The 13,668-nt window shown below is 35.1% G+C and overlaps 2 protein-coding genes, 2 non-coding genes and 1 pseudogene across 4 annotated transcripts; all 5 read right to left on the bottom strand.

The window, feature by feature from the left end:
• Positions 1-2,176: 2,176 nt before the first annotated feature.
• Positions 2,177-2,348, bottom strand: LOC125495374 (small nucleolar RNA snoR143). Its single transcript, XR_007272012.1, has one exon. It is a non-coding gene; the product is annotated as a small nucleolar RNA snoR143 (small nucleolar RNA).
• Positions 2,349-2,606: 258 nt separating this feature from the next.
• On the bottom strand, positions 2,607-2,807 carry LOC125495375 (small nucleolar RNA snoR143). The gene has a single exon (XR_007272013.1). It is a non-coding gene; the product is annotated as a small nucleolar RNA snoR143 (small nucleolar RNA).
• A 2,427-nt stretch (positions 2,808-5,234) lies between these two features.
• LOC125494648 (uncharacterized) lies at positions 5,235-7,842 on the bottom strand (annotated as a pseudogene).
• Positions 7,843-8,284: 442 nt separating this feature from the next.
• Positions 8,285-10,654, bottom strand: LOC104887611 (vacuolar protein sorting-associated protein 2 homolog 1). Its single transcript, XM_010672283.4, has 5 exons — positions 10,432-10,654; positions 9,917-10,047; positions 9,309-9,413; positions 8,856-9,116; positions 8,285-8,757 (listed from the first exon to the last, which is right to left on the bottom strand). Exons 1-5 carry the CDS (start codon positions 10,466-10,468, stop codon positions 8,620-8,622), a joined length of 672 nt encoding a protein of 223 aa, XP_010670585.1. The 5' UTR covers positions 10,469-10,654; the 3' UTR covers positions 8,285-8,619.
• Positions 10,655-11,084: 430 nt separating this feature from the next.
• LOC104887624 (uncharacterized) lies at positions 11,085-11,567 on the bottom strand. The gene has a single exon (XM_010672296.3). The coding sequence runs from the start codon at positions 11,565-11,567 to the stop codon at positions 11,085-11,087; it is 483 nt and encodes a 160-aa protein (XP_010670598.3).
• Between the last annotated feature and the right edge of the window lie 2,101 nt (positions 11,568-13,668).

Raw genomic sequence — 13,668 nt, 5'->3', positions numbered from 1 at the left:
TGAAAGTTCCATGAAGTGTTTGAATCATTTTTAGAGGATTATATTTGAAGTATCTTAGTTGAGTTGTTGGAAATCGTGTTGTGATGTCGCGTCGTGAAGTTTGTTTCTCAAAACCGGATGGAATAAGGTATGTTTATAGAAAGATTATAAAAACAAGATAAAATCCACAATTGTGCAGCGCGCAAGCCTGATCCACAGGGTGCATGGCTCAGCACATACAAATCATGTCGCGCGAATTCTAGATTTTAATAATTGTCTTGATGTCACGCGCGCACATCATTGGTGCGCGAGACGCAATGGACTGCCATCGCACAACCTCTACTTTGACTCGATTTTATTCGTTATCCGAAATTAAAAGATTCCTTTATTATTTATTAAATATTATCATTCAAGAACATAAATCACTTATGTATTTTGAAGATGAAATAAATTTTTCCAATATCCTTTAATTTGAATATTATATATCAAAAGTATAATTAATTATCAAGAATAATTAAACGAGCTTTTCGAAAAATGGGCTTGTTGTTATTTGTTTCCTTAAATTTTGCAACTAAATATTCCTTTTTCAAATTTAAATTTAAAAGGCACATGTTCTTTTACCTTAAGCGTACATGTTCATTTACTATATGTACATTCATTATAACCTATGTTCATTTATAAATACGGATTTACATGTTCTTTAATTTTAAGTCGTGTGTTCTTTTTTAAAGTAGAAAAGTTGTTGAAAAAAATCGTGTTCTTTTATATAAATGGTATGTTCTTTTTGGGTGCACAATGAGCATTGTGCACCCTAGTGCATAATCCACGCTTTGCTCCTTATGACCCTAGCACTCATTTGGCTAAGAACTTAGGGAAAAGTGTCTCTCAAAGTAAGTATGCTAAAGTAGGGGTGTTCGTTTCAGATAATGCGATCCGAAAAATGCGATCTGAATCTAATCCAGAAAAAAAAAAATCAGATATCCGAAATTTCTTATCGAGCTAGATATCCAAAAACTAAAAGAAATACAAAGGAAAAAAATCAGAAAATAAGTTCCAAATTAGATCGGATCATCGAATATTTCGGATTGAATATCCAAAATATCCGAAAATTTCCAATTTTTCAGATACTCAAAAATTAAAATTTCAAAACCGCATCCGGTTCGAAATTTTCGGATCAGATCGGGTCACATATTGAATAATTATGATCCCCTATGCTAAAGTCATAGGAAGTTGATATATCTCATGAAATACACTCAATGTGATATAGCCTATGTGATGAGTAGGCTAAGTCGTTATACAAATAATCCTAGTAATGAACATTGAAATGCTCTTCGTCGTTTGCTTAAATACCTCAAAAGAATTGTTGATTTTGTGTTTGCATTATTACACATTCCCTATTGTGCTTAAAGGTTTTTATGATGCAAACTGAATTTGTGGTAATTATGAGATCAATTCAACTAATTTTAATTGTGAATCCTCAAAGTTATAATCATCCAATTTCAAATTTCTCTGCTAATAAAATTAGTTGTTTTTCTTTACTAATAAAGTTTGATTTTATTAATTACAATTTGTATGATAGAATATCAGTATCTTATAACTTGTCATTGTTAAGCCTAAATGATGCACACGCCAATATATAAAACCTAGTGCGAACATGTGCATGAGCATGAATAACAAATCAAATATACATAGATAACAAACCAAATAAACACATTGATAACAAATCCAAAAAAATATGTACATCTCTAATGGTACATGTTAATTAATAATGGTCTTTGTGTTCATATGTGAGTCATTCATGTTTACTATGCGTATGGTTCTAATCACACGAATGTGGGTATATACTAATTTGGGTTGTCATTGGACTCAACCAAGAAATGTTAATTCTAATACACAAAAGGATACAAAAAAAAAAGGATCACTAACTCATGACATTCTTGGCCAAAATCCAACTGCTAGAATATAGATTTCTTATCCACTATTCCACAAGGATGTTTTAGATTGCCCACCTAATTTTTAGTTCTTCATATTACCCAACTCTTATTGCTAATTGTGAAGTACTTCATCAGTAAAAGAGTTGCTAGTTTCTTGTTGATTCAAAATTGGTCAGAGTTCAAAATTCAAACAGGAAATAGTGGCAAATATCATGGATGTACAAAAACTTTTTCTAGAGTACAAAATTTAACTTATAGTAGTTTAATGTAAGATGGATTTAGTGAACGAGCAACATTATAAAGAGCAACTCATCCGTGGATCCATCTCCACGGTTGTCTGGCCGTTGCTGTAAAATTTACAGCTGTTTTTCTATGCATCTTCCCTCAAAGGCCACACTATCATTTATTACAATGAGGCCTATGAATTTCATAAAATGCATTTACACTTAAGTTTAAACTCGGAGATTGCTACATCTACCCATTAAAAATACCCACTTATTGATGTATATTTCTTAGTGGGTAGATTATCCGATGGGTATACAAAGTTTTTTCATTTAAATTAGAATATTAAATCTAATCTACAAAATCTTTCTTATGGGTAGTTTTACATTTGCCATACTTTTAATTTAGAAACAAAATTAAGCAAATTTGAGTGAAAATATAATGATAAAAAAGATAGAAAATATTAAAAAGAAATGTGAGAAGGAATTAGTAGACAAGGAGCAATAATGAGCCACCCCATCTGTGGATCCATCTCTACGGTTGTCTGGCCGCTGCTGTTTTTGTTGATTTGGAAATCAAAAACAACAAAATCAGCATTTTATTTATGCACCTTTTGCTCAAATGATACCACTATTGAATTTAATTAGTGGGTACCAACAATTGAGAGTGCAAAATCTGATTATAAATTAAGAACCCACAAAAAAATCGACAGAAAACATGCGGGGGAAATTCAGGAAGAACTTTCATGAATCATATTATAGCAAATACAGCATACCCAGAAAATACATACATGCGCAAATAATTTTGAGAAATCAGTATGAAAAATCAGAGAAACATCGAAATTTGGTGAATGGAGAGGTGTGACTTGTGTGTTTCTGTTTATGGAGGCGGAAAGAAGGATTTTATAGGCTAAGCCGCATTGGGTGATCCTAGGGCTTATTGGAGCATATATACTGATGAGCACTAACGATACTCTTGTTAGGCAGCGATATATTGGGCTTTGATTAATAAAAGCTTGTTCGGCAAAACTCAAAATGCGTCGATTGTTTAGGTCTATTTTAATAAATTTCATCAAAATATAATTATAGAAGTGTGATTTATAATTATTGTTATACAAACTATTATAATCTATAAAGTTTTTAGAAATTGATATAAACATTTAGATGTAAAGTTTTGTAGTCAAATTAAAAAAAAAAAAATTATTGAGTAACCATTTTTCTCATTATGTCAAATTACTTTGTTAATGCATATTTAGTTTATTATTGAAATTTTTTACCCATCTTTAAATTAGAAAATGATATAATTGTACAAAATATAAATATCCAATTAAGTATATATATTTAGTTAAGGTTAAAAAAGGCATCTTATTGGGGGACACCATTTTTTTAGAAATTATTGGGGAACACCATAGCTCCCCCCATTGCCTTATATAATAGAGATTCATTTCTTCTTTCTAATGTTTGTCAATAAACGTTTTATATCATTGATATTTTTAATTAGATGTTAGTAAATACTATAAAAGTTTGATTTGTCAATGAACGTTTTATATCAATAATACTTTTAATTACATGTTAGTAAAAATTATAAAAGTTTGATTTTCATAAAGTATTCAATGAGACGAATCAAATAATATTACACATGACTATGTTTTTTTATTATATATTGAAAAAAATTTGGAAGATTTTCTTTACTTATAAATAATGTTAGAATTAGAAATGGAAAGTATTAGCTATCACAATGGTTGGGCAAGTTGGGGTTAACTGCCAATAACTTATTAAGTCGTTTTTAGATATTATATCATGTTTTTACTGTGCTAAATGTGAATAGTGGTCTTTGATGAAATAGTGTTTAAAAGCAACTTTTAGCGATTGATGTTGTATTTCAGGATAGTTAATATTAGGTGTTGTTTAGTTAGAAGCTATTTCCCTTGGAAATACAAATTCCTAGAAAATATATTATCGGTGTTGTGTTTAGTTGGAGGGAAATGGAAGAAGCATAGGAAATACAAAGTCCAAGGGAAATAAAATTTCCCATGAAACATGGGAAATCACTCACCAAGCCCCCCCTTGGTGAGTAATTTCCTAGGAAATGCAATTTCCTATGGTGTCAATCAAACAATTTTGTCTAATTCCTAGGAAATTAACAAGGGAAAAAATTTCTCATGAACTGTAAATTCCCATGGGAAATTACTTTCCATGTGAACCAAACGAAGCCTTAGTTTTTGGACGGTAGGTGTAACTTTAGTGGAACAAATTTTGAAGGTCAAAATATATATTTCTTGTATTTGTACTAATAAAAGTACTTTAATTAAATACTAATTATTTATAATTACCACCAAATTAAACTTGGCATAATGGTAAATTATACTTTTTAACTTCTACGTTGAGGGATCAGTTTTCACTAGAGTCTAGAGGCACTTTGAAAAAGAGGAACCATTTACCTTTATCCTACTTTCAAAGTATCTAGCCTACTAACTCACATCAAAATAACTTGTGACTTTGTAAGAGCATCCGATTTTATAAGGACTTTAATCTTACTTACCTAAACAAAATTTTAAAAGATATTTAATTACCAAATTAAGTCTGTCGTGGTGAATAAGATTGCACCTTCCAATTCCAAGATTGAGAATTTAAGAAGGATAAATCAACCAAATTACTGGAATTTTGCCCAGTCTTTAAATTGAATAGGTTTTTCCCGTTTCCAAATAGGAAAAAGAAAATAAAATAGAGAGGTAAACTATAAGCAAGCTGACATCTTGCCATATCTTTCTCAAAGCCGCTAAATAATGTGGTCGTAAATAAGTTCGAATAGTAACTTAAGGTATGGTATTCTTTTGTTGGAACGTTTTTAGGAAGAACATTCACGAAACGTTTGGTAGTTTGTTATAAATGGTGGTAATATGAATGAATTTGTATATTAATTTATGAAGAATATCATTGTCCATTTCCCATGGTAATGCTAATTTATTCTAAAATGTCTACTTTTTTTCTTGAATTTTCATTTCCATCCAATACCACTTGTAGGTGGTAATCAGTGCTAATGAAAATTGCTTCCGTTTAGAGACAAAAACACAAGTTTAGGGATGAAATTGTTTGCCCATGAAGAAAAGATGCCTCCCCAAGGAGACTTTAAAGATGCTGAAAAAATTAGGAGGCACACAGAAAATACAAAGATATCAACTATTGGCTGGCCTCAAGTCTCGCATAGAGGTCAGAAATTGAATTTTGCAATCATTCTCATTAGTCGTACGAATTTGCAACCATTTGATCTCCATTTGGAGAAAAAAAATGTATGAACTCGTCAACCTCAGCCAAATGGTGAAGGACTAGGACCTGCTAGAGCTTATGACCTTTTAATGCTTCCCATACCACATATAATGCATCCAGGTGCTGATGGAGCAGCAAATTTAGCACCATAGAGATGACAACCATCATAACCAATTGCTGATAAGCGGCTTAAGGTGGCACCACAAAATTGGGAAGGATCCTCCACGGGATTGATTGATATATTCGTTAAGCCCCTCTGGACACACAAGTCAATCAGGCCTCTAAACTCCTCTTGTTTGCCAGGAGCTGCTTTAGAGAATCAAGCATCTGCTTTGAATAAGCATAATTTGGACTCCATGTTCCGTTTTATGGCAGTTCTTATGCAGCTTATACGATGCTTTGCCAGAAGGGGAAATGAACCAAGATGCTGGACAATCTAGCCATCTCATCTTTTGCACTAATAGCACGAGGGGCTTGAACTCTCTGTAGCCGTCCAATTTCCTAGAAATTAGTTTAGCTTGTGTCAACCGTCTGAAGTTATAGGTAGAAAATTTATGTGGATAGATATACAGCCAAAAGAGAGTAACTATTGCTGTCCACTTCATTTCAGACACTTGGACAGCAGCTGAAGCCTGCAATTATACATCTCAACTAGAAGATAAAGCTCATTGATTTTCCAGTTGGCTTCAATTCTAGATATTTGTCTAAGGGCCTAAGGTCGAGGGTGCTCTAACCCCAGTGCAAAATTACTACTAATGAGCTGCAATCTTTTCACATGAACACAGGCAAATGACTAGGGTCAAAAGTCAAAACAACCTATAACCAAATAAAAGGGACACTGGTGCTAAAGGAAGACATTTAGCTTCTTAAAGGTTGCATAGAGAAGTAATACCTGAAGATGAGTAACAGCAATCTTATACTGAGCACAGATAGTGGCTTGAGCCTTAATATCAGAGCCACGTGAATGATCTTTGGCTAAAGCAAGGAAAGTTTCATCAACGCAGGATAAAGCATCGGTAGCTAAATCTGCTCATGGAGTGCCAGTCCGGTCTTAAAGCATACTGGAGCAGCTGCTCCCCGAGAAACCTGTTTTAGCAGAACAAGGAGGATAATGCAAAAATTTGGGAACAACCGAGAATAAACAGCTTTTGTATATTTTGCATGGGAAAGAAGTTAAGTCGATGAAAGATTTTGCAATTAATAACACTTGTTCATAGCTGTGGACAAGCTACACAATAATGGAAAAAAGATGGAGCAGAAATCCACAGATAGAGAAGTCAGAAGTTCTGAACTAAGAAGGCCCATAAGAAAGTAACAAAGTAAATGCAATCTTAAGAATTGAAGCAATAACAACATGTTATGCAGTTGGTCATGAAATACTAAGTGCAAATACGGACAGACAAAGTTACACACCTGTCCAGGACGTTCAGAAGCTGGAGGAGCAGGTAGCACCGGTGGCACTGCAGAGTCGGTCGCAGAACTCCTGATACACTGAAATCCAAAGGCTGAGAGGAATTAGGTAGTTGTGTCACCTGAACCTTAGGCTGTGGCTGTGGCTGGATGACAGTCTCGTCCACTGACTGTGGTGGGATTCCTCCATCTGGAAGCCCAAATCAATCAACTGGAAAGTGCAGGTTGTTGAGCGACTTGAGGGCACATGCCACCATGTGCAAACTTAACATTGTTTGCAGGCGAAGTGGACTGACTGGTTGCCACCTGATGGCTTCCAGCCCCTTGAAGGTTCTGATCCAGTTTGGAAATGACAGTCCCCGGAGGAGCGAGTGAAGCAGCAACTTGAAGAGATGAGATAGTGTTCTTCACTATTAACAATACTATTTTCAACCATTTGGAGAACTATTTTCAATCATTTACAAACCAAAGAAAAATGAGAAAATCACTTTTCTGGAAAAATGTTTTTGCCCCACCAAACTATTTCTTAATGAATTCATTCACTAGCAATTTCTTAAAATTATCACATGATTAAGGCCAACATATCTGCCATCTATTCCATGGATTTAAAATCAAATATTAGATACACAGGTAACACAAGGGAAGGGAGGAAGGACGGGCAGATTTCGGGACTTCTATCACTATCAGTAGCCAGAAAGACAACACTAAAAACATCACCGTATATCATTTTCTAGACCAAAATTTAACCTAGTTAGAGCTAATCAGCTAATATACTTTGTTTACACATTAGAAGGCTAAAAAAACTTTTTCTAAAAAAGAATTCCAAAGACAGGCATTAGATTTGGTCCTCCTATCTCAGGGAAGAGAGAGGGGCATCATATGGAGCCATCGGAGCCAAAAAAACTCATCCGGTCCCTACTAACAGTCTGAGTAGCCAAATAGTCATAAAGTAAATAAATAAATAATAAAAGAGAGAGATCACCCTTTAGAAGTCCATATTTCATGGCTCCAAGAAAATCATCAAAGTCCATTTTTGCCAAAAATTGAAAATCTAAAGATTCAATCTCTAGAAGACATTTTCTTAAAACTGATCAAAACTAGTACTTCAAGCGGTCCATGTTGGCCTTCTCATCCTAATAAAGAAAATACATGAAAAAAGGAGACAAAAAAAAAATGGTTATGTAATGTAACCGGCAGAACCAAGATTTTGACTCTGAGTTTCTCACCACTAAGGAGAACTCAGTCGCAACAGTAACATGGCTATTCTGAAACATGAAAGTTTGGCCAAGTACAAGGGAAAACAAGGCTCAAAGGCCAACCACAGACTAATATTACAGCAAATTAAAATAAAATAACAGCTAGAAGAAGAGAAAAAGATCAATAAAATCATGGTGCGCAAAAATTGTCCGTGAATATGCACAATGACTACTCCTCAGTACTAGATAAACTAAACAAACAATAAAAACATAGATATAGAAGAAAAAGAAAAAGGGATCCATAAAAAAATCAACATTCTATACCGTCAAGGGAAGAACTAAAGAAGTAACAGAATATCACATACGCAGCATAGTTCTATAAGGTGAAAGAAGAGCAGCCTTAACCTTATAAACATCATCTATTCACCATCCTTTCCCCACCAACCAGGTAAATGCAACTTCTTTGTAAATCATCCTTAATCTTTATTATGTACACAAACAAAATCAAGTCAAGTGGCACCCCTCATATGTTAAACAGAAATTACTGCACAAAATAGACATCAATAATTTTTGCTCTCTCGTTCAAAGTATGAACTAATGTGACAGATAAAACTACATTCTTCTCAGGTTATCCAACCTTGCCTGCAAGTCATCATCAATCCCACCTTCATCATTGGCAGTTGCTTCAGCCTGTGGAACCTTGTTTTTAGCTGCAGGTGCAGCTACGGCAGATGATGGTGCATTTACAAGCTGCAAAACAAGACAGTGTCAGCAAAAAAATCAGTTGATTTCAGTTATAAGCTAACTGCCTCAGAAAAGGACATTTTCCAATAAACAGAGTAAAATACCTCTTGGTTGACATCGATACCAATTTCATCAAGAACCTGGTTAACAAGATCATCTGTTTCTTCCTCCTCTTCATCACCCTCCAAAGCATCATCAATAGCATCTGCCATGACTTCGCTAGTGAGCTCCATCTTCTCGTTTTGCCTTTCAAACTCTTGCATTATTTTCTGAAGTGACGGCAGATTCATCTGCCTATTCATCTGGCCCATGGCCTTTGTAACTCCTTTCATCGCTTCTCCCATGGCTTGTGTAGATTTTAATGTCTGCTTGTACAAAAATAAAGATAAATATAACAAAATAACAAGGAACATATCTGCCAACACTACCAAAATCAGAGACTGTGCCACTGTGGTAAACAGTGTAAATTGATGTTACAGCTTGAGGCACACAATGCTGAAGAAGAGGATAACTACTGAATATAGAATTAAGTATAAAAAAAGGAAGATTTAACATGCCTGAATCCTCAAGGAAACACCCTGAAGTTGGGATTTAAGCTTGTAAAATTTCTCAATTTGATGCCGCGTTCTTATCAGATCTTTTGCCATGATTTTCACAGCTCCCTGGCAACAAAAGAATTCACAAAATCAGACAAAGATTTTAATAAACAAAAAACATATAAGACTTCTTCAGTTAAGGAATAAAGTTAAGTGACTAAAAGCTCGTATTCTTTAAGCAGGCTCGGCTTCTCCATATAAAGGCTTTTGAGACATAGTATATACGTAATGACAATCAGACATCACCCAAATGCTTCTGAAGAACTCCACATAGGGCAGGGTGAGTGTAGTCAAGTACACAAAACCTTCCCAGCGCAATAACAGGAACACTATTCTCAAAGACCCTATCGAGAACACAATGACAGTGTTCTTTCACGATATAATGAGGAGACACGGCATAATGACCCGATTTAATTTGATCCATTACAATCTAAAGTCACACACTCACACACAATGACAAAATGGTGAAATGTTTGAACTCCTTTTCAACATGATATCACCACAAAATTCAACAATATGAAAACAAGTTAACAATGTTAAATGAAAGAAAAGTGAGTCAATTGGCAAACCATTTGTCCTTGCTTGGCACTTTTCTTGATTTCGGCAATCAATTTCTTCTCTTGTGTTTGTAAGCCCTGTCTCTCTCTTTCGATTTCTCGTATGGACTTATCCAACATTCTCTTATTCTCTCGCAGAAGTTCTATCACATAAAAAGCATAACATGAATTACATTTTACAAATATAGCTTTCAATTGCTAATAACTTCAACATGAACAATCACCAAACACAAACAATTCAGTTGATAAACATTACTCAGCAATAATACTCAACTTTTCCCATTATTAAAGCTAAACAATCAACTAACACTCTAATAGTAGTACAACAAACCCTAAAATTCAAACAATTGGCAAATTCATTTCTATCAAAACAATACCCTAACTAGGTTAATTCCGATTTCCGACCGATTTCATAATCTAATCGAAAATACAAAAATAAAAAAAATAACAAAATGATCACGAAAAAACATGATCAGAAAGCAAATTAGATGAAATTATAGAGCAAAAGATTGAATAAGAACATAAACCTGCAGGAGTTTTCCGCTTTCCGAAGAGAAAACTCATGTTGAAGAATTAACTGATTTAAAATTCTCTGATTGAGATCTCAAAATTCCAGATTCAGTGATTTAGGGGTTTCTCTCTCCTGCAGTTGACGATGAGTCGATGAGAGATGAAGTCAGAGGGGATAAAATGGGGAGGAGGAGCCGCCGTTGAGTGCCCGAAAAGCTTTTACTTAACGCGGGAATATCTAATATTCCTAGTGGAGCAGTTTTAGATTTTAGGGAAAATCCAAATACTACTAATAACTAATTAGTAATAACACGATTATGTGTAGTAAAAAATAAAATAAAAAAATAACACGATTATGAGTCGATCAATATCATTAATGCTTATATATTATTTAATATTTACATTTTTAACTTTTTACATACGTGTTTGGGTTGCATATGGAGGTGATAATGAGTTTGATCTGTTCGCGGACAGTTCGGGCTCACCTCAACAGTGGCGGACCCAGGAATTTGAATATGGGGATACGGAGTTACGGACGTACAACAAACATAAAAATAGTAGAAAAAAGTTCACAAAAAAAGTTAAATACATAAGTCTTACAACCAAAGTATCCATAGTCATACAACCAATTTTGTTAAAAAAATACATAAGATTAAACTTCAAACTAAAACTACAATTGCATCCTACGAGCCTTCATATTTTGAAATCGATCAATGATATCTTCATCGGGAACTTGAAGGAACACATCCTTTTCGATGAAAGTAACCAAACAATCATTCATGAGTTGATCACCCATGCTATTCCGCAACTTACTTTTGACATATGTCATTTTCGAAAAGACTCTTTCTACACTTGCGGTAGCCACAAGAAGAATCAACATCAACTTGATAAGCAAAAATATTAGTGGATAAGTCTTATGCCTATTCGTTTCAACAAGCTTCATAGAAAGAGAATTAAGATCATTCAAATCCCGAAATCTATTATCACTTCGCATATTTTCAATGAATATATCAAGTTGCAATTCAAGAGACATCACATCTAAACTTGAAAATTCTTCGGGATAAAATGTGGCAAGTTTAAGTACCTTGTCTTTGTCAAAAGAACAGAAGTTATCTTTAGGACTTAAACAAGCCATGCATGTAAGTAGCTCCATGTTTCTCTCATTAATACGTTGTCAAGTTCTTGAAGGTGCAAATCAATAACTCCCAAAAAAATGTCAACACGAAAATGTTGAAGATTTGTTGTTGTTCCACAAAACGTCTTGATCTTCCTTGAGGAACATAAGAAGCATCCATTGGGAACAACAATACCATGTTTCACGCAAATGAAGTGTTTGTTCAAAAGAGCCTCCCAACCTTCTCTCTCATTTTTTGCAACACAATTTTAGTGTAAGAAACAAGTTCCATGGCATTTACAATATATATCTTGCTCTTTTCTTTGCAAAGCAACACACAAATCATTAGTGTACCCAAAAATAGTCAACATCAAGTGTGCCATAAATACAAAATCAAATGTTTCTAGTAAGCCCAAAACAATTTGGGCTTTGAACTTATCCTCCGATGAACCATGTTTGCCAATGTGCACAAGAACCTCAACAATTGTAGGAAACAAATGGATGATGTTAAAAGACTTTTGTAATGAGAACCCCAACGAGTATCCCCGGGCCTTTTCAAACCAAGTTCTTGATTCAACCCCGACCTACTCTCAAGTTCCCCCAAATCTAAGGCTTGAGCAACTTTTTGAGCTTGACTTTCTCTAACATTTCTCTTCTTACAAGAAACTCCAACTAATTCAACAAGTTTGCAAGTATCTCAAAGAGCCAACCACAACTATCATTCTTTTTAGCAACGGCTACTAGAGTTAGTTGAAGTTGATAAGCAAACATGTACATAGTAAGCTCTAGGAGTATCATTCAAATCAAAGTTTTAAGACCATTTATTTCACCCTTCATATTACTAGCCCCATCATATCCTTGCCCTCGAATCATGGATGGACTCAATGAATGATCCATAAGCAAAGCCATAATTCAAGCTCTAGGATTCGGGCTCAATTTGGGGATACAGCTGCACCTCAATCAAAGCTTGACTTGTGGTAGCTTGGCTAGGATTCGAGCTCAATTTGAGACCTTAACGAGCCAAGCCGAACTAGGCCAAGCTCGGCTCGAAAAGCTCTTGAATAGACTCGACTATTATTTTTATGTAGAAAAATTAATATAATTTAAAGCCTTTAAAAAGTTTTTATATGCTAAAACACTTTTAAAAAATAACAATTCGTGTCTTCTTTTTTTGTATCCTTTTAGATCTAGTTTGACGATTTATATATATATGGGTAAGTAATTCATTTGGTTAGCAAGTAAAATTAAAAATAAAATATGTTTATTCGTGGTACTTTTTGAATTTAGTCTATAATTCTAAAAAAATTAGTCAACAACTTTTTAAATTTTCGAATATGAATTTTCTGTTTGGAATGTTGTTGGGTTGGTTTATTTTTAATTTGTCTCAAATCAAGGTCGAGCTCGAACAGAGCGGAGCCAAGTCGAGCTTTCGTGCCGAGCTTCACTTATTGAGTTCGACGAGCTCAAGTTCGAGCCTATCCGAGCTAAACGATAAACAAGCTGAGCTGAGGCCGATCAGTTCAGGCTCGATTTGTGCGATAAGCACCCCTAGTTGCATATATCATATTCCATAACTTAAAATTTAAAATAAGTGAAAGTATTGGGTCAGACCGTCTGACCCAAACATTTGGTCAGATGAGCTGCCCAAGTTCATTACAGAGCAACAGATACAAGATGCGTTCTTTCTTCTCCATCACAACTTAACACCTTCAGCTACCCCCCTCTCCTTGACGACCTCCACACCTTCTGCAACTGGAGCGGGACCATTAGTCAAGAAGGGAGGAGAAGATAAGAGCAGGTCGGTGTCGCCGTCGAAATCGAACCGGGTTAATCTGACCACATTATCTGCACCGACTTGAAGTAGAGATGGCAGTGGATCCCGGCTCCGGCCCGGATCCGTGGACCCGAATTCGTTTTTCTGGGTCTGGATCCTAAAATTATGGACCCGTTGGATTCGGGTCGGATCCGGGTCCACTTGTCAGATCACGGATCCGGGTCCTGATCTGTACAATAAACCCGGACCCGGATCTGCAGATCCGTTTTAATAAAGGCTTGCTAAAACCCTAGCAATAAAACCCGAAGACCCCAAGTCCCCAGCCCCTACCCTCTTTTTCCGCCCCTTCTCTCTCTCTCTCTCTCT

Source organism: Beta vulgaris, chromosome 2 (genome assembly GCF_026745355.1).
Source record: "Beta vulgaris subsp. vulgaris cultivar EL10 chromosome 2, EL10.2, whole genome shotgun sequence".
NCBI lineage: Eukaryota > Viridiplantae > Streptophyta > Magnoliopsida > Caryophyllales > Amaranthaceae > Beta > Beta vulgaris.
Note: the sequence above shows the minus strand (reverse complement) of the source record. Positions and strands in the feature narration are given on the sequence as shown.